At 39.2% G+C, this 25,932-nt stretch overlaps 1 protein-coding gene across 1 annotated transcript; it reads left to right on the forward strand.

The window, feature by feature from the left end:
- The first annotated feature begins 651 nt into the window (after positions 1-651).
- LOC139625963 (ras-related protein Rab-3A) lies at positions 652-24,658 on the forward strand. The gene is made up of 5 exons (XM_071486065.1): positions 652-741; positions 12,488-12,712; positions 18,251-18,369; positions 19,337-19,461; positions 20,833-24,658. Exons 2-5 carry the CDS (start codon positions 12,488-12,490, stop codon positions 21,021-21,023), a joined length of 660 nt encoding a protein of 219 aa, XP_071342166.1. The 5' UTR covers positions 652-741; the 3' UTR covers positions 21,024-24,658.
- The last annotated feature ends 1,274 nt before the right edge of the window (positions 24,659-25,932 follow it).

Raw genomic sequence — 25,932 nt, forward strand, 5'->3', positions numbered from 1 at the left:
TAGCTGAGCAGGTGTTTTAACACCGGGATTTTAACCTCATAAAGAGGTACTCCGCTAATTTTACACATCAGAATCAGTTTACATGTCCTGAGGAGCAAAGCACATGTGAAAAAAAAAATTATATAAAGCCTTTTGTGGCTCCAGAGAAAGCTGCATTGATAGATTGCCTTATATGTAAGTAATGTGTGCAACGAGAATGCATTGAATAAATAAGGCACAGGTTCTGCTGCATCAATTTTAATGATTTTTTCTACTGTCCATCATGAGTCAGTCATGTTAGTGCTATAGGTGCTAAATAGATGGGGTGTTTAATCCAATATTTTCATCCTTAGCAAAATGGTCATATTTCCTTAAGGCTAAGCTATATAAGCTATCAACTAAACTCTATTAGCACTTTTCATACATTTCATTGAAGGCGTTTCAGAGTAGGAGGACGTACAAATATATGGAAAATATCAGTAGGTTACATTTTATACATAGCCTATACATCATTTTATAAATAATAATATATTCTCATTACGCCACTTTAAATAGTAATAGGTATCATAACAACTGCCGCATTTATTTATTTATTTATTTATTTTTCTTTTATTTTTAAAAAAAAAGGCGCAGCGCGTTTAACGGCTTTTATTTTGGAATTCGTATCCGGACGATGCGTCGCACGGCTTTGTGACTTGACTGTGGTGGTGTTTCTGCGGGTGCTGGACGCGGTGGATAGCAGCAGGGCAGAAATCTATAAAGGTGGGATTTTTGTCTTTATTTATTTATCGCATACACACACAAATCATTCATCTTATATTCAAATGTGGGGTTTCCGGTATTTGTCGTCTATGAGCCCGTTTATTGCGATATCAAGAGCACGATTTCAGATTAAAGAACCTCTGGCATAGGATGCTTTCTTTAGAACAGCTGTTTTCATTGTGAACACCGTGAGACCGTGTTAGATGTGTGAATTTTTTTTTTTTTTTCGTGATATCTGTGTGGATGGACGTGAAGGCTGCTGCTGGTTTTAGTGGATCTCTAGTCTGACTCAGGGCCTGTCCTGCAGGAAAAGGCGTTTCACACCGTCCGATGGTTTAAATAATGGAAAAAAAAAGGGGGTCTAAATGGGTCTGGGTCAGGGACAATAAAATATAAAATTCAAACACGGATATCCATTAATGGAGGAACCTGGAGGATGTTAATCATATGTTATTTTTGACACATGTACAATTATCAGTCATCTTCTAATGATATTTCCATGAATACTGGGCCTATCAAGAAATAACCTAAGGTCACCACTGAATTCGCTGCTAGTCCGAGTATTAGGATGATTACAGGAATATTACTGAGATTGAACACGTTACCTTGAGCCATATGGAAGACTGTTGTGGTCGAGGTGGCAGGGTGCAACCATCTCAGTTAGTGCCTTCATGTGAATTGTGTGTGCTTTCCATAAGCAAAAAAAAAAAAAACAGAGAAATGGCTTTTAATTGTTTCTCTATGTTGGGAGTTCCCCAAAATTCATAGTTTTACTGCACATATAAGCCGAACGTGGAAAATATTACATCTATAAATGCTCCAGTTAATTAAAAGCGGGTGCTGGGAGCATGTACACAAACATTTGTTTTTGTCCAGAATTTGAAGATTTTGAAACAGATCGTGATGTGCAGTTTAGTCTGTAGATGAACGTGTCTGTGTCCAGTGTGTGTGTGTGTGTGTGTGTGTGTGCTTTCAATCACCCTCCCCTACTGTCTTCAAAGCTACACTGTTGAAAACTGTAAAATGTAATGATTCAAGCCTCGACAGTCATACGTTTTTTCATTAAAGTTAAACACCTTGGTCCTAGAGCAATGTAGACTATATCATATACACTGTGGCAGAGGTTCTGGTGCTTCAGTTTTAACCTGCAACATGGAAACAAAAAGGCATAAAACAACCACAAAGATTACAACAAAATGACTGCAACCAATGCAGCGGCGTGGGCAAAGACAAAACAAACACAAAGAGACACAAAACAACCAAAAAGAGACTCGCAGTGGCTGCAAAGAGAAAACAAACAACAACCAAAACTTTCACAGGGAGACATGAAACGACCAAATAGACACTAACAACCACAAAGAAAGTCAAAATGAGCACTGAGTCGAAAAATGACCAGAGAGAAATAAAACAACTGCAAAGAGACTCAAGACAACCACAAAGGGACTAAACAACTACAAACCATGCAACTGCACCTGGGGATCCTAAAGGAAGAGTGCTGGGCCTTTGATCTGTCTGTGCCCATTTTCTCATAATCTTTCTACACCTGTGAAGATGTTTCATTATGTTTAAAAGAGTCAGAATATGACCTCACAGTCCGCAGGCCACATCTGCATTTCTTCTGCTGAAGTTACTTTCACCCAGACCTGAAGGCAAGAGTGACGCATCTGCTGTTTCTCATGGGAAAACACACTGACGTCCATGTTGCCTGTGACAAACGCTGATAAAGTACCAACCAGGGTCAGACTGATGCATTGGGTCGATATCTTTTATTACATTTTTTTTTCTTTTTGCTACATTAAGACATTTCATGCCTTAAAGGACTGCGGCTACTGAAAGGATCGGTTTCAGTGAAGACTTTTATTGTCTAAAGCTGTTTGAGAATCTTTTACATATTCATAAGAAAAATAAAACATCTCGGAAAGGGAGACATAGAATTTTTGTAGGTTTTAAAGCATGAAAATGCTCAAACATAAGCACTCACATATCAGCTATCAGCACAATAAGTGTCATTACCATTTGAAAGAAACAAATCTTCAATATGTTTTTGAAAACGATGCAGTAGGTATGTAAAAACATGGACGAAATGTTTGAAATAAAAGACGAATATTCATGAAGTAATCAGAAACTGGTTCACAAACAAACAAATGTCCTGGATTCACCCGCAGACTCCAGCACCAAAAAACATCTCCCTCATCCTGCCTGCTTCCCTCTCTGCTTTCTGTTTGCTGTGGAGGAAAAAAAAAAGAAGAGATGCTATTTTTATCTTCCCGTCCTCATCTGCATCCCCACGCTTCCTAGAAAAGGAGGCACGTGATTGGACGAAACGGGGAAAAATGCCGTCTCAGGCAACCTGGGAGCAGGACAGCAGCTGCATAACACCACTGCTGTGTAGATGAGGAGACATCTTCTCTTCTCTTAGTACATTGTTAGTTATTGTTTCACACAAAAGGCTGGTTCGTGATAAATGATAAGCTGGGTGATAATCAGCTGTGAAACCTTGACATGACATTAGATTTATTTTTATGATTTCTGTAAATTAACTTTACCAGACCGTGATTCAGTGATCCAGTTTTTAATGTTGCGCTTTTTCCAAAACAAGCCCTGAATATTTTTAACACTTTGGAATCAAAAACACTGAATACTAAGATTTATTTAGCATGGAAAGAGAACAGCACAGTAGGCAGTGAGGAAAGATGCAAATGCCAGCAGTTTGTTAGAGAGGTCAGAGGTTAAATGGCTGCTGATTTCACTTTTAAACAACAGCAGTAACTCCCCTAAACTGAATTGATTTGAGTTTTATCAGCCTCTTGGCCTGTGTAGCTGGAAATGACCTGAGTGGGTGAGGATCCTTCAGTATCCTCACATATTAAGTCAGCATAAAATGGAAATACTCCAATAAAGTACAAGTACCTTAATGTTGTAGTTAAGTGCAGTACTTGAGTAAATGTGCTTCATTGCTTGCCACCACGGCTTATTCGTTCTAATGGAGGAGGCGATGAGATGCATTCGCTTACTGTTGGAAATACGTAGATTTCACCTCATTTGCTTTGTACATATGGTTCAATCTAATTGATCTTTAATCTCTGAAACAGCAACTCTCACGAATGTCCAAACAAAATGAGAGAAAGTTTGTGATTAACCCCTCAATTAGGAAGCATTGATGTCGCTCTTTCAAAGTAAGTGCCTGTGTAACTGTGCTTAGAAAACGCAAGTAGTAGGGCAGATGGAGGATGAAGACAAGTCTTTGATTTGGAGATTTTCACTTCATTGAATGCTAATGTTAGCTAGTCTGTCCATCTCATGTGAGGTCATAAGCACTTAATGCTAAATGTCGTACTTTGTCAACGTGAGAATTTGTTTTACGTCAGACCATTTTTTCATGTGGGGCTGCAAATTTGCATTATTTTCATGACTCATTTATCCACAGGTTGTATTCTCGATTAACTGATTAGTTGTTTGGTCTGTAAAACATCAGAAAATGATGAAAAATGAACATCATCATTTCCCAAACTCAAAGTGACGTCTTCAAATGCCTTTGAAGTCAAAGTCAGTGTATTATAATGTAAGGCTGGGAAAGGCTTCACATCTTCACATTCAAAGAGCCTGAACCATTGAATATTTGGCTTCAAAAATGACCTAAGTTCTAAACAGTTTCCCTTTAATGTTTTGATGACCGACTACTCGCTTGATTGTTGCAGCTATATTGATTTGCTGCATTCAAGTGCTCCTACGCTGTGAGTTGTTTGAGTTTGTTTGATGGAAAGTACCGTGAGTTTATTGTAAATACTAGAAAAATAGATGCCGTGAAGGGATTTCTCATTTTGTTGCTATTGATCGTTTGGCATGTGATATGGATTTTGCGGCTAGAAAGATATTTAGATATTTGTATTTGTCTGGTGCTTCAAGTCCAAGCAGCTTATAACTTCCACAAATTTTGTTTTACACTAATTAGATTATCCCCACTTCAGAAAAATATGTGTCTGAAATAAAACCTAAATATGCTTTTTGCTCTATGACTGTTTATGCTACTACAGGGTCAGGTGGTGTTGAAGACGCCGCTGTCAGTCATCTCAGCAGGTTTCTCAGTAACTGCCTTTAAGCAGCAAGGTGTTTGGGTGATTTGGGATCAGCTGGGGATTAGCTGTGAGTCTGCAGGAAGCTGGCCAATCCTGATTAAATGGGCCTGACGAGCTGGCCGCAGCAGCACTTAGCTCTGGATGAATCCAACTACTGTTGGACGTCAATCTTCTTTAGGTGACAGGTTTAGAGGAGAGCTTTATGATGTCATTGTCCAGCACTGAAACTCTCAACTCTTAGTCATGATTAAATTAGCATGAAAAAAAAAAAAAGAACAAATACTCCCTCTGGTTAAAGACGGTGGCTTGAAAATCCAAGCAGAGAACTGGAGGACTAAGACCTGCCAGTGTGCTCTTGAGTAAAGCAGAGACACCCCAGAGTCCTCGTGGAGATGGATGGATGTGAAGCTGCATGGTGCTGATAAAGAGCACTTCATTTGAGGAGACCTCCCCTGGTTTTCTACAATAGTTATAATTTCAGGGCTTTTTACCATCATGCTGGCCCTTTATAGAAATCTCACCATCAGAATTGGCTCTGAAGCATAAAAATCCCTCTTAATGTGACCTTATGTGTTTGGGCAACCAAGTCAGCAAATCCCATCACGTAAATCTAAAACTAACAGCAGTAACATGAGTGATAGATGCAGATATCTCTGGCATCATTTTTATCAGCTCTCTCTACCTTCGAAGGCCCAAATATCCATGTCCCCCCTCCTCCATCTGCACTAACCCCCTCCATGATGGAGGAGATGGAGGAGCAGTTACTGTCAGTGTCCATTTTGTAGTCTTCGTCCGTCCTAACGTTCAGTCCTGTCTCTCTCTATCTTAATATTACAGATGTTTTATTTTGCTTTTGCAGCTTTGAACACTCAGAATCACTAGACACATAAAAAATCCACATCATCAAACTAGAAGCCAAAACAGTCAATAATAATCAATATTACTGCACCACTGTTAGTATTTTTGTCTCGGGGCCTGAATCCTTCTGACTCTCAAATCATGTCGTACTTGAAAGGCAAACAGCAAAGCTCAGAATGACTGTTGGTTAAAAATAGATTTTAGAGATGCATTTAGAGATATTTTGCAAATGTTGACGATGTTGATGATGATAATGATGATGATGATGATGATGATGATGATGATGATGATGATGATGAGACTTCATTGATCCCTGTGGGGAAGCAGCGTCATGAGTCGGCACATTCAGCAACAAAAAGACAATGAGCCCAAAAATGTAACATCTAATAAGAAATGATATGAAGAAACTGTAAGAAAAGAGCAATATGCAGTATGTTTGAAAGTCACTTGTGGTGTGTTAGTGTTAACATACTGTATATAGATCAAATCATCACGGCAGGCTCTTTCTTTTTATGTAACAGGGAGACCTGAAGCAATTAATCAATTGACAGAAAATTAATCTGCTGCTATTTTGATAATGAATTTATTGTTTTCCATGGCTATAACCCCGAGTTGCTCCCAGTGTTTGTGTGTGTGTAAAAATGTAAGGTACACAAGTGTCAGATGAATGTAATGTATAGCACCATTGCTTTAAGTCATACATTATAACAAACTACACATTATGGCGGCTCTCGCGGCTCAGCACACCTGAGTTGTAGCTTGTTCTAAGGCAGTTGAACCATCAAGGCCAAACGGAAGCAGCAGCAGGGTCCTGCAGCCTGGAAGAAATTTGCGTAATGAGAATTTGTTAATTACTTTGAGATTAAGCACAGAGGCCTCAGTCTGTAAGCTTCTGTATCAAATTAGTGTTTAGTGAAGGTTAAGCCAACTCTCTTCTCCACAGCTAATCTCTGAGACACAGAGGCTGCAGTAAGCTCACCGCACCGTCACACACAGCCGACGCTGAACAGCCTCTTCCGAATGACAACAAAGGCCCGTGGTGGTGTTTGACAAGATCCAGGCTTCCAACAGCGGCGGCTAATTTTTAACCTCCTCTAATCGCTGCTATTAATAACTGTCCCAGGCTTACTTTTCATTTGTAGGTATTGGGGCAACACTCTGGTCCAGAACCAGCTCAATTCAGGTTCCCAAAGATTTTAGGGAAATTGAGGGACAAATGAAGCCACAGAACTTGGTAGGATGCAGCAAATATTCCTGAGGAGGTGAATAGCTTTGAGAGAGAAATACTGTATGCTTTGGGGATAAGCATGAGGAAAAAAAGTGTTTGGGGTACAGCATCAAGGAGTATTTTGTCTTGTGCTTGCAATACATTCTTTTATTCTCAGGGTACAATGTAGAAGCACAGTTAATCAAAAAGTTTTGAATCTAAAATGACTGTTAGTCCTTGGCTTGAACGTCTGTTTCTAAGTTTGAAACTTGGTGTCACTGCGTGATGCGCCGCCGCTGTAACACAGCTGACTCAGCTCAAAGAGTCTCACCGATGGGCTGAAATAGCTGCCGAGCTGAGTAGACACTTTGTTGCAGCAGTAACGCAAGTTTTAATACGGCTGGCCAGAGAGGAAATCAAACACCAAACTTTGGCTGTGATCAAGTGTGATCTCACCTCCAGCAGCTTTGCTTCAGTCAGAGCCAGAGAAACAGCTGTGGTTGCCGATTTGCATATGCCTTTCATGTAAAAGTGTAAATTCCAGGAACTAATACATGAAACTAAATAAAAGCAATATTTCCATAACGTTTTCCTCTGCCATGCTTCAGTAGCACCTGCCTGGAGAGTGCTACCAGTTGGTTATCTTGAAACCCCCAACTCCTAATATTTGTGGATGTAATGGATTGAAACACGCATCCATTCTTATTTTTTTTGCTGTCTTTCTGGAATATTGGTTAAATTAGCACTAACCTGGCTAATAATATCCTGTAACGTTTTTCACCCTTCAGTCTCACATACAGTGTTCGCAAGCTAACTTTTTATTTCTTTATCTGGATCCCTTTTAGCTCAGTGCTAGTCTTCCATATTAAAATCAACGTTTTCAGAAACACCATATAGCACACATGACACATTGTGTATTCACACGATTGCAAATACCTGCACGCACGACAGACATGTAGGTAATTTCAGACTGAGTTTCGACTGATTTGGAATCTGGAAATCTGACTCCAGTTCCTCTTTGTGTTTATCCTCTCCGATCATATGAACAGAGAGAGATGTTCATATGAGATTTGTTCATATTGTCAAATGAACATGTCTGGTGTTCAGGGATGGTCATGTGAGTAAATAGTTGAATAGTTTAAACAGTTGGAAATGTGCTTTAGGACGGCCCTGTGTTTGCTTTAAAACAGTTAAACCAGTTGTTTGATGATTGTGGGTCAGTGGATACCGTTTGTAACGTTGGCTGTCAACATACAGTGCGTCTACTGCGACCTCTGTGTTTGCGTTCACTTGCTGCAGTTGGTTTGGATAAGGGTCTCACCCTCAGTGAGTCACACTGCAGGACTGAGACTAACAGTTGCAATCATCTAGAGTGAGGACATTATTGGACGCCACCAGAGTTTAGCAGATTTCGACAGACAAAGACAGTGAGGTAAAAAATGCTGAGACTCTGTTTTAATTTGAGATTGTTTATGTTTATGGCCTTTCCCCTAATTTTGGGAGATAAAGAGAAGTTGAACTAATTCATTTAAATATAATGAGGAATTTGCGTTAGACATTTGGTTTCAAATCAGCAGACTCTTGGTATCTTCTCTGATAATACTCTGTCGGGCTGTTCTCCTTCCTTGTTCACTTCCTGCTTGTCTTAGAGCAATTAGCAATTTTGGACTTGATTTTATGTGACGTGCACAGCAGGAGGGTTAGGCGAAGAGATTACAGACTAAAACATTTCATTCCCGTGTTTTTCTTCCACACGTGTCGGTCCATTGATTGTTTTCAGACGGCAGAAAGGCTGAATGTGCTTTGTGATTTTTCTATGATGAATTATTAAATTTATTGATTAAATTCAAGCCCAAACACTTCTGGCAAATTCCCTTTAGGTTAAATTCTCCTGGAAGTGAATAAATGAGGGTTTTAACAGAACAAGTACAGAATATTCAGATCTTAGAATCTCAATTTATATTTGGCTAGAATATAAAAAAACCTTTTAAGAGCAGGGTACAATATATGAAAATCCAATGTCACATTTCTGTATTTGTGAGTATAATGATCAGTAAATTCAATCTAATACTTCATGTTATACTCATGATACATTTTTTGAAGGTAAGGTCTCAGGTCTCCCGTTTTTTCACATTATGTGCTTCTTATTTTGGAAGTGAACAATTTCATGATAGAAAATCTTTGCTGAAAATCGTGTAGTCTGTTGAAGTGAACACAGGAGCTCCAGGCTGCAGATTTGTGAGGAGTTATTGACGTCAGAGGCAGAGCTGAAGTTATCAACTAAACAGAGATCGACAGCCATGCTGCTGCAGCATTTTCAGATGTTCTAAAATTAGAAACCTGGAAAAACAAAATCCTATTTACACCAGAAATGATCAAAAACAGTTATCTCAGTAATTTCTGGTTCTATTCATATTCCTCTCTTCAGTTCCTTTTGTGAATCACACTAAAACATAGTAGGTTTAGTGGTAGCTTAGGCCACTTACATAACAAACCATCAGTGTGTTGAGGAAGGGTCGGTGCTTCTTCATTATTTAGCGAGCTTCTCTCTGTTCCTTCATGTAAACCGATAGGCCAGAGCTCAGAGGAGGGTGCGCTTGTTTTGTTTGTGCTTTATTCCCTGAGAGTTCTAGTGTTCCACTGCAGCTGAGCAGAGATAATAGTCTAAATATAGAGCACGGTGCAGGGACTCAAAGTCCTGTGGGTTCAAGTCATTGTGCTCTCAAGAGTCGACAAGCTTTCCTAAATCATTTTAGCCCTTGTAGTCCGTGAAGTCTTGTAGTTGAGTGGTAGCTGCCCTGGCTACACACCAGCAAACGTTTGAGTCAAGCAGTTGATGGTTTGTCGCTGAGGCAGTTCAGGGTTTGAAAAGTTGAATTATACCGTGCAAACACCGCCCAGTTAAATAACCTCAAAGTGGTTGCAGCCAACTTATTTTAGAATCAGCTTAAAGGCCTGAATAACTTTCAGAACAATCAACAATCTGGCTGTTGGACGATCAGAATGATTTCAGATGTCAATTTAAGCTGTTCATGGTTTAAGCATTTCCGTGGTTTCTGATCCAAAAAGCCTGTGTGCAGATGTCGTACATTTTGGCTGTGCAGAAAGCCAATTAAAATTTGTCGTGTGAGTTAACACAATGTGCAAGATTAATAAAAATGTTGAGTGTCCCCAGCATGGTCTTGTTCAGAAAGACAATCACATAAAGACAGGTCTTCTTTCAGCATCAGTGTTAGACTCTGAACAACAACATAAACGCGAGCTATGTTGCCTTCATGAGGGTGGTGATAACTATCTGTCTCCACCCTGGTGAAGGCAGGCATTGGAGCAGGGTTGTGCTAAGACTGCAAAGTGTTTAATTCTTAATGGCCTTAGGTCTACACTGGAGCTCACAAAAACCAAAAAAAAGGAGCCATTTGTAAGTTTTACCAGTGTTGGCATTAACTGCTGTTTACTTACCAAAGTGTTGTGAGTTCAGCTTCGTCCCTTCAAGAGCTGTCTCCAGTGGTGGACTGAAACAGCAACGTTAACTCTTGTCTCTATCACGTCTTTCCTTCTACAGAAGCTAAGCCTCGGCCTATCTCGTCAGTTTTCAATAGCGACTCACTGTAACTTCCAATCTGCCCTAGAGACTGCTCAGAGGGGGTATTATAACCTCTTGTCCTGTAAACACAGCGATGGCTGAAACTCTTGTCAAGCGACAATCACCACCACTTGCTCCCAGCAGGACATGACATTCAGCTACAGAGAAAAATTTAGCCTCTTTAATGACAGAAGTCTGTCAACATTTTTTTTTTTTTGTGTGTATCTGAAAGTAAACACAATGTTATCCCCTGAAGATCCTCAGTCTGGATCTGTCGTAGGATAGAATCACACATTCATGTCTAACTTTTCAGCTGATGAAACCACCTGCCATCACTAGTTGTGAGTGACTGTGTAGTAGAGTTTGAATTACGGGGGGGGGATTTGACCCCCCCCAAAATAGGTAAGAACAACAGTTTGCGGGGAGGGGGGGTTGAAACATTTGTATATCCTTCTTACCTGTAATTGCAAATATTACAGATAGAGCAGCAGCGAGCAGGTGTGTGAGTGGGTTATATGGTTACGCCAACGCCATATATATATTTATAATTTGCACTCTGGTGTGTAGGTTACTAAAGCTAAAGTTACCACAGTCATATATCGTACTTACTTGTTAGTGGTGTCACTGTTGGTGTAGATGTCAGGCTACATCTTTCCTGGACTGTAACTTTAGCTGTAAGTATGAGACTCCAAACCTTCGCAGAACAAACGATCCACACGAGTACAAGCAGCTCTGCCTGTGTCTCTGTGCTTCCACTCTCCTGACTGCTTCCAGGACCTGACTGACTCCTGAAAGGACACCTGAAATAACATTTTGGGAATCTAACTTCAGCTTGGAGCTTGGCCTGCTGCTGCTTGCTAAGCCCTGCATGCACAATAAATTATTCCTCACACATCCCCAGCTGAATGTGACTGATTGAGCTATTTGCCTCCACACATTTCACCAAATGGAGAGAACTCAGATGGGTTTTCTGTTTTTTCCCTGACATTGCAATATGCTGCTTTGATTAATTACCTTGAAGCTAATGTGCAATGTTTAAGCCTGACTAGTTTCTCATCATTTGTTATGCTTAGTCTAACAGATGCTGACAGAATCTCATCTTTTGTCTAAATACTCATTAAATGTATGACCTTTTCTGTGTGAAATGATGCCTTTTCTGTTTTTTTTTTTCCTTGGGTTTCATTTTATAAAAGTGCCTTTTTTGCTCATGAATTTATGCTCATTAATTCAGAGAGGGCAGGCTCCCTTTGCTAACAACCAGAAAACCCCAGCATGCTGTCCAGATGCTGTTTATATACAACTCATCTGCATTAGCAAAGTTGTTTTGTGGGAAACATAATTGCAACCAAATAAAATTTTCTATTAACATAATGAGTAAATGTTGCTAATTTAGCATAAATATTTGGACAAATATGCAAATGTGTTAATACTGACAATATCAGTAAAGTGTGGTATTCTGCTATGCTTGTTTCAGTAACATCTTACCACATACCAAGAGTGCCAGTCTCATTATGTCCCCTCAGGATCAGGTCTTGAAACTGGCACCCCAGTCTGTGGCTCCAAGGGGTTCAGACTATTTAATCCATACCATATATGTTGGTTGAATCAGCAAAAGTCCTTTATCATCTTGCTGACTATTTTCTCAATCAATCATTGTGTGTAAAATGTTGTGAAAAGCATCAGTTGTAATTTCCTTCAGTCCAAGGAGATCCAGTTTTAGTTCAGTTTACTACCATGTACATTAGTATTAGGCAGGAAATCTTTCACATTAGAAAAGGTGAAACTTTTTGGTATTTGTAATTGAAAGCAAAATTAAGCAAAACAGTTAATCAATCATCAAACTAGTTGCTGATCAAATCTTTTACCCCAAATCATTTACCTTACCCCAAAGAGTGTTTAAGGAGTGGATCGAACAAGAAATTAAAATTTGTAGTTTCAGGAAAGGTCAAAAAGTGCAGAGTGCTGAGATCACGGCAGTTATTTTATTAAAGTTTTATTTTTCTCCCTCGTCTCTGTCCATAGATGGCTTCGGCAACAGCAACCTACGGGCAGAAGGAGTCCTCGGACCAGAACTTTGACTACATGTTTAAGATCCTCATCATTGGAAACAGCAGCGTGGGCAAAACCTCCTTCTTGTTCCGCTACGCTGACGACTCCTTCACACCGGCCTTTGTCAGTACAGTGGGCATCGACTTCAAGGTGAAGACCATCTACAGGAATGACAAGAGGATCAAATTACAGATCTGGGTAAGACATCTGGGTGTTCTGAGTTTATGGAAGGAAGTTAATGAAACTAAAATCCATTATTTAAATTTAGATGCACTTATCTTGCAAATGTGCAGATGAAGCTCACGTTGGAGTCGAACAGAACTAATGTAAAAATTACACAGAGAAGATCATCTGCAAACATACTTAACCATTTGATATTAACCCGTGCAATAATCATGCTGAGTAATTAGCATCTGGATATGCCACACCTGTCAGGTGGATGGAGAAATGCTTACTGACACACATTTGTGAAGACATTTTAAGATAAATAAACCCTGTGTGTGTGTGTAGAAAAAAAAATCTTAGATCTTATAATTGAACTCATGAAAAATGGGAGTAAAATCAAAAGTGTTTATATTTTTGTTCAGAATAGTTTGTTTTGCACATACCTGCGCCAGCTCTACATGTGAAGGGAGTGTCAAGAAGCAGGAAGTTACCGCGACACCTCTGACAAAAAGATCTTCTTGTCATACTAGAATCTCTAAAACAAAACCTGAATTTCAGATTTAGGAATATGGTCAGGTCATGAATTTGAGTGAGTTCTCGTAATACAGCAAATAACATTTCATGAGATATTTAATATGTTTAACAGAGTTTTCTGCTGCTCTGTGAAACACACACATTTGCATGCCAGGGTGTCGTCTCTGCAGCCTGCTTATCCAGCTGACCCATGGATGAGTAGAATACAATAAAATAAAGTGGAATAGAATAGAACAGTCAAGTAATGACAAGAGCCCACCACACAGTCAGTTACAACAAACAAGACGGTGTTTACTCTGATGTTTTGTTGCCTCAGACATGTGTTGGCTCCTGGGGGCTCAACAGTAAATACAATGTAAGAGCAAAGACAAACCTGCTGAGAGAACAGGCTCCCAGAGGTGAGCTGAGCAGCAGGAAACTGGTGTGTCAGGTTCAGGGTATACATCATCACATCATTTCCACCTTTATCACACGTTCTGCAACACACCGAGCTGTGATGGTGAGCAGAGAATTGTGTGTGTGTGCGTGTGTGTGTGTGTGTGTGTGTAGCCGCCTCTGTTGTCAGCCTTTGCCAGGTCTTGCCTCTGGTAAGGAAGACATGATCAAGCCAATCAGAACATGAGAAACGAATGGCTGGGTGTTGCTCTCCCCTCCCCCATTACTACACATCTCTCTGAGTAGATATCCCCTCCCCTCCCTGCACACACGCTACACACACTTTCACACAAACACACACACACACACACATAAAATCCCCATCCCCCTATTTCTCAGCATCTCAGCTCATACTGATAGTAGAGTAAAAATAAAAATGGTTTGAGTCATGGGCTCAAAAGTCAACACACAGTATTCACATTTAGTGATGTACACTTATACACTTGAAATGGAGGCGTTTGTGGGTCTATGGGGAATTCAGTGTATAATGTGTTTAATAGTAAATACCACTACTTTGACATACTAGCTCGTGTTGCAGGAGGCTGGGGAGTTTTTCCTTTCTTATTATAGATAAGTGTCAGTATTCATGATTGATGACTGACAATATTTACATGTTGGGCTGCAACTAACAATTGCTTTCATTATCATTGGATGTTCAGATTAGGTTTTTGATTTATGGAGCAATCTATAAAATGTTAGAAAACAGTTTAAAAAAAAGCCCATTACTATTTTTCAGTGTTCTCCAAATTTTTTATTATGTTCAACCAAATAGCACAAAACCCAAACAGATTAAATTTACAATGATATAAACCAACGACAATCATAACTATTTCCATTTAAGAAGATGGAAATAGCAGTTGTTTGACCTTTTGGGTAAGTAAATGACTTTGATAATGACTTCATTTTCACCATATGTTAACTGTTAATAAAATGATAGCTTAATTATCTCAGCAGCATACAGATATTACTGTTTTATAATATAATAAATAATATATTATTATAATATAATAAACAATACTACAAAAACCTTTGTAAAGAACAAATATGGTGATTACCTTCTTCTACTCGGTCTTTAGTATTTAATAATTACAAAACTAATGTAATATACTGTATAACAAAAAAAATCTGACACGTCTTTCATCTACTTTAATACTTTGTTTTTCATTTGTTACATGAAACCCATCAAATTTCTTATTACTAATAGAGTCTCTCCTCCTCCCCCCAAGTTTTTAAAAATGAAAGATTTTTCTTTTACCCACCCTTAAAACCACTTGAGTTTAAATTATAGCCTTAAAAAGTTATGTAACTCTAGTTGAAACTTAGAGTCCACATGAACTGAATCTCACCTAGTGGGAAATGAACATTCAGCAAACAAGAAGTTTGATCAGCTGAAAATTTCCGCAGCTTCAACTGTTACCAGAGCTCACAGTGAACACAGAGATGAGTAGGCTACGCCACTGTGTTTATTATGAAATGCCACTCGGTACTACCCACACTGACTTTTTAGGTATGGAGATGATGCTCTCATCCTGGGCGACCTGCAGCACATTGAGTGCAGAACCAGATGCAAACTGCCATGACAGAGAATTACAAGTAAAGCAAAGGTCAGAGCTGCAGCACGCTAAAAATATACTTCATACAATATTCTTGTGACCTGAGACCAGTGGGATTGAGTGAATAGATACATTGATTAGTCCAAGGAAAGCTAAGACATGTGGGTGCGTGCAAGTATGTAGTAAGGAAGATGTAGCCCACAGTACGGGCCTGTCAGCATACAGCTTAAGTAGCTTCATGTGGTTCTCGCTATTATCTGATGTGTTCTGATATTGTGTTGTGTGTTGTTGTTGTTTGATATTACTGCTCATGAATTTTATGTTTTCGTTATTACTGTGTAAAGTTACTATGTGGAATTTTTAAAACACTGTTCTCTACTCAGCTTTATTTACTTTATTTACTTCAAACATGACATGGTTGGAAAACACGCAAGACTTAGATTAGTACGTTAATACCTCTCTCATGTCTGTACACTGAATATGAAGCTTCAGCCAGCGGCAGTTAGCTTAGCTTAGCATAAAGACTGAAAACAAGGGGAATCTAGCTCTGTTCAAAGGTAACGCAGTCCATTACCAGCACCTTCTGAAGCTCACTAACATGTTTAATCTTCTTTGTTTAACTTATACAAAAATCGTAGTTTGAAAAAGGGAGATTTCGACTCCAGTCTCATGAATGCTAAGCTAAGCTAACCAACTACAGCCTCACAAGTGTGTAGTAGTATGATATAAAGAAATAAGCTGTGTGAATACTCATATATAAGGAGGACCACTAGAAGGCTTCTCACTTACAGTGCAGACAGCCATTGTGAGGGGCCGTACAGTAGATGTCAGTGTCAGTCTTTCGCTCTGCTGATCTCTGTCCTCTGACGGCAGAGTGATGCCGTTGAACCTCAGTCTGCTCGGCTCGGAGATAGATGCAGGGTGTTGGGTATCAGAGGCACTGAGCTTTAATTCCCTGAGCATTCATCAGGGCTTAGCACGGAAATTCAAACTCGCCAGAGTCTGTGGCCAAGGAGAGAGAGAGAGCGAGGAAGAGACAATTTCTTGGCAAAGCCCACAGCGGAAATAAAGACAAGAGGAGGAGCTGATGAAGTGTCACCTACTGGCAGATTTTAAAACCACCAGAGGCCTGTTAATACACTGGCTTTACTGGAACATGTGGGTATAATGTGTCAGTCTGACATGTTGAATGTAATGTCCTGATCCTCAGTGTGTGTGTGTGTGTGTGTGTGTGTGTGTGTGTGTGTGTGTGTGTGTGTGTGTCTATATCTCATCTTTTGCAGTTTACTGAAATCATGGCAGGAAACTTTGTCACGGTCTTTTGGGACATTTGCAGATTTTAAACATCTGAATTCAGGAGACGGTTGTATAGGACTCTGAAGATTAAAGGGGAAACTGTGATGTAAACTTTAAAATGAAAGGATGTAAGAAATAATTCAATAACTTTCTGTACCCTGCAGATAGTCTTTTATCATTTCTCAAGCCAAATTCATTAACTGAAAACAAGAGCCCACTGGTGTGCTATCTGCCAAAGTGGCTGGTATAATTAACTGAAACCTTTTCAGAAAGAAACTTCATTCCAGACTCACAGCATAGCGAAATTAGTCATTTTCTTCAGCAAACAGTTCAATTTTATTACACTGTCTTAAATACATTTGCTGATGCGTCAAAACTGTAAAGTGCAGAGCAAAATATTCTACTACTTTCTACTCCACAGTGGTCAGCAGCTCTGCAGCAGCAGTGTGGGCTGTATTTTTTCATAGCATAGATAAACTTACCAATTACACTGAATCACATACACACTAGCTCTTTTTAGTTTTATTGTCTTCTAGAAAGTGCTATGATTATTATAAGTGTTAACCACTGCACACAGAGAACTTCTATTTTAATAGCAGTGAGACTGCCATTTAATTATGATAGTCCTGTGGGAGCATTATGATTTTTGTAATTCTGTTAGTTTGTTTTATTGGTGATTATTTTTACTTTTTGTTGGTCTTTAAATTTAAACAAAGTTTTTATTAATAGAAAAACTTATAATAATATTACTGTTTGGGGATTTCTGTAGTGTTTGTGTCTCTGATTTGTGAGGAATAAGGAAAAAGGAACAAAGGGACTGAAAAATACCAAGGACCCCACACACTGTCCAACACTTGAACTCACTTAAGTAAGACAAAGTTTCAGTCTTCAGACCTTCATCAAGCAAAATTCATACAGACAAACAGAACCATGAAAACAGACGTCAGCAACACCTCCTGATATAAATAAAGGTCAATAAGTTCCTCAAATACAAAAACAAATATGATATTGAGCGTTTACACTGTAGACATATATAATAAATGTGCCAATATTATAGAATATTAGTTCACATTATACTATAAGGTCCTCTAGGGACGTCATATATGACCTTTTTTTTTTTTTTTTTTTTTTTTAACAAATAAGTCCCACCATGTAGCCTATAGTCTTTTAAAGGTAGAAAAAGGCACTTAAGGCAATATAAAAATTGCAAAAGAGTCAGTCATAGCTAGTAATCAAAATATTTCCAATTCGTATCGACAAGAATATACTGCAAAAAAACTATAACCAGAAAAATATGACAAGAAATAATTAAAGACAAATAGTACAAGGAACAAGGAAATGTAAATATATATACAGTATGTGTCAAAAATTGAGAAGTACCAATGATGATGAAGTCTCTATACCACTAATATCAGCAGGCCATCTAGGACAGAAATCTATATTTTGGTGTGACCCATAAATACCGGAAGGAGCCGCACCCATAACAATATATAAAAAGGGCGATACAATGAAAAATAGCTGATTCTTAATAGCCATAAGTAGTTTTCCATAGACTATAACATCACAATGAGGGGGGAGTCCTGATTAAGACTCCTTTACTTCAGTGTTTGTAATTGACAAACACAAAATACTTCTCTTCTTTTTAATACTATCTGAAAAAACTAAAAGTTTATCCTCAACCTAACCAGTCAGAAGTCACTGTCTGGAGAGTTCATAAAAGCGTCCCTCAAACTGCTGCTTCCATCTTTCCCAGGACACGGCGGGTCAGGAGCGTTACCGCACCATCACCACGGCTTACTACCGAGGCGCCATGGGCTTCATCCTCATGTATGACATCACCAACGAGGAGTCCTTCAACGCCGTCCAGGACTGGTACGTGACTGGCTGGGGGGGTTTGTCACATGACAAATGACACCATGGAGCGTTTTTCTGTGGTGGTGGGGGTTTATGTGATATCTAGATAACCAGCACCAGTCTGGAAAAAGATGTAGAGATACTGAGGATTGATGAACAGAGAATATGATCCGGTTCAAGCTTCAGTATGTATTGTTTTAATGGTCCACTGCATCCATGTGTCTGCAGGAGAACTGGATGCTGCAGGGATCTTTCATCCGTTTTGTCACTTAATGGGACTTTAGCTCACTCCTTCACCTTCTGTTTTCTGTGCACTGTATCTTTTTTAGTAATTTTTAAAAAATAATTTATTTTTGGTTTAATTTTTACCTGCATTATTATAGCAAAGTTTTAATTTCACTTTTTAAATCATACTAAACACAACTTGCTTTCCATCTACAGTTCAATTAGAGTTTAAGAGGATGAAAACCAGAGTTGGAAAAAAATACTGTCTTGTTTACTTGAGTAAAAGTTTATTTATGCATTAATACTCCATTTCAAATGAAAATATTGAATTAAAAACCCTGCTTCATCAGTGTGTACGCAGCAGGTTGAGGTTCTCTGAAATGTTTTTTTTTTTTTTTTTTGTAAAAAAGTCACAAGAATGACACATTTTCAACAATGAGATCCCGACATATGAACTAACAAGATAAGAGGATGCCAGAGTTACAAATATGGTTCAGTGTGCAATGTTTTATAAAAAAAAAAAAAAAAAAAAAAGTTTAGTTTTGGAATATCTGAAACCATACCTGAGAATCCCATTATCAATCATATTCAGTCCCACACACCAGCTCTGACTGAAACATCAAATGTCATAAGACTTCAGTTCAACCAACGTGATCCAGAAGTTGGTTTAAAAAACGTCACTTCAGAGTGAAGGAGAGTTTCAGCAGCAGTGTGTGATCACAGAGTTTCCTGTCTGACAGCTGGGTGTGTTGGTTCCCAGGTCAACTCAGATTAAGACGTACTCATGGGACAACGCCCAGGTGCTGCTGGTAGGAAACAAGTGTGACATGGAGGACGAGCGAGTGGTGAGTGGAGAGAGAGGCCGGCAGCTGTCTGAACACCTCGGTGAGTTCATGGTGTACACACACACACACACACACACACACACACTCACACACACACACACACACACACTCTCTACGAACACTGTACAAAAACTTAATATCTATGACTCATAGTTGGGTAAACTGACCGAGAGGACTTCTCTGAAGTGTTAGTCCTATTATTCTGAATGTCATTTGATTCAACAAATACATTACCAATATAAATTGTTGATCATTTCAATTAACATTGAATTTATTTACACTCTCAAGTTTTAATCTTAGGATTTTTGTCATCCACTGCAAAACTTCACAGTAATTTTTACAGGAACTTTTGTAGTTTTTTTTCCTTCTGAATATTCCAACCCGTCAAACACAATCCTGATGACTGTTCTTCACGAGGTTTGAAATGACAGTTTGTGGTTTTACAGGGAGTTACATGCTCTGACTATTTCTTGGCCAAGTAGGCTACGGTGATTGTTGTTGTCCTTGTGAGGTTGCCAGGCGACTGGTGGAGATAGAAGTGCTGGGTAAAAGGACAAAAGGTTGCAGCAGGTGACTCACTCTAAAACCACAAACTGCTGTTTTTACATTTCTGGAGATGGATTAAATAAAGGATAGCTAACATGTTTATTACTGAGCTTTTATTATTACTGTTACTGAACAAATAACCGTATTTCCCACAATGTCAAACTGTTCAATATGCTATGTTAACTTTATGCTGTGTAACGCCTAATATTTTGACTGGGGAACATTCATACTCATGTCCGTTGCTAGCCTTGTACTCATCAGCTAAAGTGAAATTAGCTATGTTTATTGTGTACCTATATGAACAAGGTAGTAACCAGTGAAACCAGACTGATAAAGAAAAACAACCGACCTGCCAGTTACGGTGGCTTTGCAGCCATTTTGCCACCAGTTTGTTGCCACTTTTCTGGGGACTCAGAGATATCATCACTGTCAGAAATTTCTGTTACTGTTTTAACTCTGCCTTACAACCAGGAGACTGATATAAATGTTTTTTTCTCTTTCAGCTAGTACAGATTATTTCAGTAGTTTAAGGGGTATTGTAGACTAAGTGAAGCAATAGAAAGGTATACATTTTGTCCTGTTGGTCATTAACACCGACCTTTTAGGAACCAGGAATTAAAGTGAAACCAAATTTCATGGCAATCCATCCAGTAATTATCAAGATTTTTCACTGTGGACGGAATTTTGGGGCTGACAGACAAACAGAAGTTACCATCCCTACATACATGCTACTATCATGGTTAAAATTGCATTTTGCTAGATTTACTTTGTACTATATCTCCAGCACTAAACGACACGGTTGCACAGGGGACCACATTCTCATTAAAGCTCTCTGACCCTCTCTCATACGCTATTTCCCCTCCAGGTTTTGAGTTCTTTGAGGCCAGCGCCAAGGACAACATCAATGTGAAGCAGACCTTTGAGCGCCTGGTCGACATCATCTGTGAAAAGATGTCTGAGAGCCTGGATGCTGGAGATCCTGCCGTCACGGGAGCCAAACAGGGGCCCCAGCTGACAGAGCAGCCCGCTCCACCTCACCAGGACTGTGCATGTTAAAGCTGACTACTCCCCCAAAACCCGTTTTCCTCCCTCTTCCTCCTTCTCCTTCAGCTGGACCCCAGGGCCTCGGTTCCATACTCCATCACCCTTTTCACTTACTTTCCTGCTTCTTTGTGTAACTTGGTAGGGATCATAGGTTGATGGTCACCAGAACCAGGCTGAGAAGTGTCTGAAATGCTCTGAGATTCTCGTGGACCAGTGCTTGAGGTGTGTTTGCTTCTGGTTCCTCCGCTACAGGAGCTAAAATGTGTCTGTTTTTTTGGATCAGTGCGGGTATTGGTCTGATGCCAAAGCAAGTTCAGTTAAACCAAAGTGTTTCAGACTCTTTGCAGCCTGTGTTCTTTTAGTTTCTGACCCATTTTCTGTTGTCTCCCCGTTCCTCAGTGTGGTTTTACAAGAAGGATTTGACGGCGTCCATCCTCAGAGTGCCATTTAAATCCTTCCGATGTTTACAGTGCTTTGTTTCATGTCAGTCAAATGTTTTGAAAAGATGTCAGCCTTGGATTCGGTGACCCAGAAGGTCACATTGGAGTTACCTGTATGGGGGAGGGAAAGCTGCTCCATACCGATGTTTTATGTTTCTTATGTGATTCTGGATACATACAGAATCAAACATACATGGATCTGTGTTTTTGTTGTCTCGCCTCGTATCTAAACATGGATGCTGCAGGTATGAGACAGACTTTTGTTGTTCATTATTCATCTTAGCCTTTTCATTTGGCCTTTTTTAATTTTTTACATTTCTTCAGCAGACTTTTTTTGTATTCTGGTGCCCCGTTTATTCCTTTCATACATGAAACACCGGGTGGGGGAAAATATGAACAAGACATAGCTAGGTGAAAAATAGTTAAAAAAAAAAATGAAGAGACACATTTTATTTAATTATATTTATTTCAAATGTACATATAAATGTTGTGCAATATATATAATATCTACAGGTATGCATTTCTGGAAATGAATTTCAAAAAGTATGAACTTCTATGAGGATAGTATCAAATATATATAAAAAAAAAAGGTCTATGCTGTAGGGTTTGTTTGAAAGATGTGTGGAATTGTTTGCAACTGTTGCAGCTTCTCTGAGAGTCGCGTCCTTTCCCTGCTGGTTTGGAAATTCAAACTTCCCGCTAAAAAAAATGCAGTGCAATGGAGCCTCGAGTGTGAAAAAAGTAAGAAATGTAGTAACATGTTTATCATCCTCCAAATCCGCTCAGTGTAATTTCCAACATTGCTGCTGATGAAGTGTAACACCTTAACAAAGCTCTAATATTAGAGAAAGGAGCACGCTGGAGAAACTTTGTGCTGCATTATTAATGTAGTTTTGAGCCAGACTTAGTGAAGCTGACATCAAGAGTTTTGAGTTCTGAAAGTTTAGCCATCTAGGTTTAGCAATACAATTGTAATTATGGTGACAGATGTTTTGATGCTTCTAGTCCCAACAGCCTCAAGATGTTATTGTTCTTGCTGTCACTGATAGACAATATAAAAATCTAAGGACATCTGAAAAGCAGCCACTGCAACACTGTTCAGTTGTACTATAAAAATGCTGCATATTGATATAACAGTATTTTATGTCCGGTGCAGAGGCCTGGAGGTTTTTCCATTGCAGAGCATGAAGGTTGACATTATGTAATTATTCCACTTGAATGCAGCTAAATTTTATTATTCCCCTCTGTGATAGTTGTTCAGATGGTCACAATTTTCCTGTAGCAATTATCATTCAGAAATTTTAATCTTTTCCAAAACATGTTGGAATGGGTTTGGAGGATGCAAACAATGTTGTATTGTTCAATTATTTTTTATGGTATTTTGCTTTTATGTGATAGTTTGACCCCAGGGAGCGAAAGGAAACATCAAGAGAGAATAAGTTGGTATGTGATAAAGACCACCAACTGGGCCAGCGCTGAGTTTGTACCTGTTACAAACCACAGACATTAAACCATTAGGCCACTATGATGTGTAGGCTTGGTTTCAGTATCACTGAATCTATCACACAATGGCAGTTTCTTTCTAAATGAATCACAACCAGAACCACTTTGATTGACAGCTGCAGTCATTGTACAAGGACTCGTCTTGCTGGTGTTTGAGACTTGAAGACCTCAGAGTGCAAAGATAATACTGGCACATGGTATAAGACAGTAAGATTCAAGACAGGGAAAACAGACATATGTAGCATGCACTGCATATATCTGTCTAAATCCAAAATGACAGTCAGGCAAGATCTCACATATGCGGCCTCTGTTTCGATTTTAAATCTAGTTTGCACTGAATGGATTCAGGCCTGCGTTACTGTATGTTTGCAGTTCAAGTATTGTTTGTGTTTACTTACATTTTTTTGAGATACTGAGAGACATCATCTTATGTCTGGACATAGGAGAAAACGTGTCAAACTACACACCGGCTCTTAATGCTTCTCTGCTTATTAACAAACACCGCTCATAGTAAGACATCTCCAGAATCAGTATTACAGAGCAGCTTTGTTAGATGCGTCTGGCTTCTTGTGTGGACCTCAGTTTATTTGTCTGTTTGTGTGTAATGTAATCTCCAATGCTCAGTCTTCAGGTGAAGTTTGGACACCACTGTTAAAAGTCAAAGAAGCATCAAACAGCTGGATACTGGCTGTTCACAGACCAGGCAGCTGCTGACCTTCTGACACTTGCTTTGAGTCAATGCAGGCATTAAATATTCTGATCTGAGGTTTATTGTTATACAACAACACAATTTTAAGAGCTGTTCAAGTCAACTTAGCATTCCTCACTCTGGACATGCAACGCCCCTCCTTTCCTCAGAAACTGTCATAAAAGTATTCGGACACTTGTTCTAATACAGTTTCCACAGTTAAAACTTCATTGCCAGGTATTTCTTGATTTCACCTCACCAAAGACTGCTGTAGAAGCAGCTCTCAGTTTTTGCTGTAGGATACCAGAATAAGCAGTGTGACCAGTTTTAAAAGTTTAGATTTAGAAACGAGTGCTGTTTGGTGAAACAAAAGGAGCTCTGGTCATTAAAAAGTAGTTTTCTGTCATTGTTGTTCAAGGCAGTTTGAAACGCTGTTATTCACAGTAAAAACACTGATAAAGAGGACGTCCCTTATGGATTGAAAGGGCAAAGCACTATAAAAATGTCTATGGGAGTCAAAATCATGGACTTCATAAAGTCACTGACTATATGATTAAAGCAAATCTGAATCAGAAATGTATTTATTTTGAGGGTGACTGTTACACTAGTGAACTGTGCAGTGAAGCATACAATAAACCTGAAGTCACAGATGAGCCATTGGCTAATGAAGTTTGAGAAAATGAGGCCCCAGTCAAAGCAGTAATGCTGTTATCAGAAAGGAAGTGATGATTATCTTAAGAATTATTATCACAGCAAAGCCGGGAGACAATTTTGATCCTGCGTATGTTTTACTTCTTACTGGTTGTGACTGTTTCTTTTCTGGTAAAATCCAAACTTTGAAACTGTTCTCCTTTCTAATATGTCTTCCTCTCTATATAAACCAGATCTGTAAATATTGTACCTTTGAGTCATATGTGTGGATTGTGTTGTATCGACTCAGGCTTGCAACAACAACAAAAGAGAAAAAAAAGAGTGAAAAAAAAAAAAAAGACAGTAAAAACCTGAAAACCCTAAAAGAGCCATGTTGTACTGTATCTGCATTCATTTCTAAGGCCTGCTTGTGAATGAATGTGTCACTCAGTTACAAAGCAATACACACTACAGTATCTACACAAAAAGAAATGCCATCAAGCTTGGTAGAGGTTGCCGACTTTAGATCTTCTACTAGCACGCAGAAACATGTAACTTTATTTGGTCTCGTATCACTGCCTCTTCAAATCCTCCTCGGTTTGGGCCATTAAGGTGAGAGAATATGCTGTGGATGTTTTTATCTGTAATTTGTGGTAAAACAATAAAAAAAGTTGCTAACAATCAGTTGACTCTTGTTTTTGATGACTTTGTACCTTTGGGAGTGAGAGGGGGACAGTTACCTGTCATGTCTACTGAAGAGAAACATCCTGTAGTGATTGGATGTAGAGGAATGCACCTCGTGTTTTTTTATGTTTTTTTTTTTTTTTAACACAAAGTAAAGTTGAGATCCAGCTGCATCCAAATGTTTTGGAGTTACTACAGCTCAGTCATCTACACTCACCAGCCACTTTATTAGGTACACCTGTTCAACTACTCGTTAACGCAAATATCTAATCAGCCAATCACATAGCGGCAACTCAATGCATTTACGCACGTAGACATGGTCAAGACGACCTGCTGAAGTTTAAACCGAGCATCAGAATGGGGAAGAAAGGTGATTTAAGTGACTTTGAACGTGGCATGGTTGTTTGTGCCAGACAGGCAGAGTATTTCAGAAACTGCTGATCTACCGTGATTTTCCTGCACAACCATCTCTAGAGTTTACAGAGAATGGTCTGAAAAAGAGAAAATATCCAATGAGTAGCAGTTCTCTGGGCGAAAATGCCTGGTTGATGCCAGAGGTCAGAGGAGAATGGCCAGACTGCTTTGAGCTGATAGGAAGGCAACAGTAACTCAAATAACCACTCGTTACAACCAAGGTATGCAGAAGAGCATCTCTGAACACACAACATGTTGAACCTTGAAGCAGATGGGCTTCAGCAGCTGAGGACCACACCAGGTGCCACTTATGTCAGCTGAGAACAGGAAACTGAGGCTACAGTTTGCACGGATAACCAAAGTTGGACAATAAATTAAAAAAAATATTGCCTGGTCTGATAAGTCTCCATTTCTGCTGCGACATTTGGATGGTTGGGGTCAGAATTTGGTGTCAACAACATGAAGGCATGGATCCATCCTGCCTTGTATCAACGGTTCAGGCTGCTGGTGGTGGTGTAATAGTGTGGGGGATATGTTCTTGGCACACTTTGGGCTCCTTAGT

The sequence above is a fragment of the Trachinotus anak genome, unplaced genomic scaffold (genome assembly GCF_046630095.1).
Source record: "Trachinotus anak isolate AG129_WGS33_773 ecotype Australia unplaced genomic scaffold, CSIRO_AGI_Tana_v1 ptg000010l, whole genome shotgun sequence".
Taxonomy (NCBI): Eukaryota; Metazoa; Chordata; class Actinopteri; order Carangiformes; family Carangidae; genus Trachinotus; species Trachinotus anak.

Coding starts and splice junctions, on each gene's coding strand:
- LOC139625963 (XM_071486065.1), top strand. CDS start 12,488: ATGGCTTCGGCAACAGCAACCTACGGGCAGAAGGAGTCCTCGGACCAG. Junction 12,713..18,250: donor GGATCAAATTACAGATCTGG/GTAAGACATCTG, acceptor CATCTTTCCCAG/GACACGGCGGGTCAGGAGCG. Junction 19,462..20,832: donor GCAGCTGTCTGAACACCTCG/GTGAGTTCATGG, acceptor TTTCCCCTCCAG/GTTTTGAGTTCTTTGAGGCC.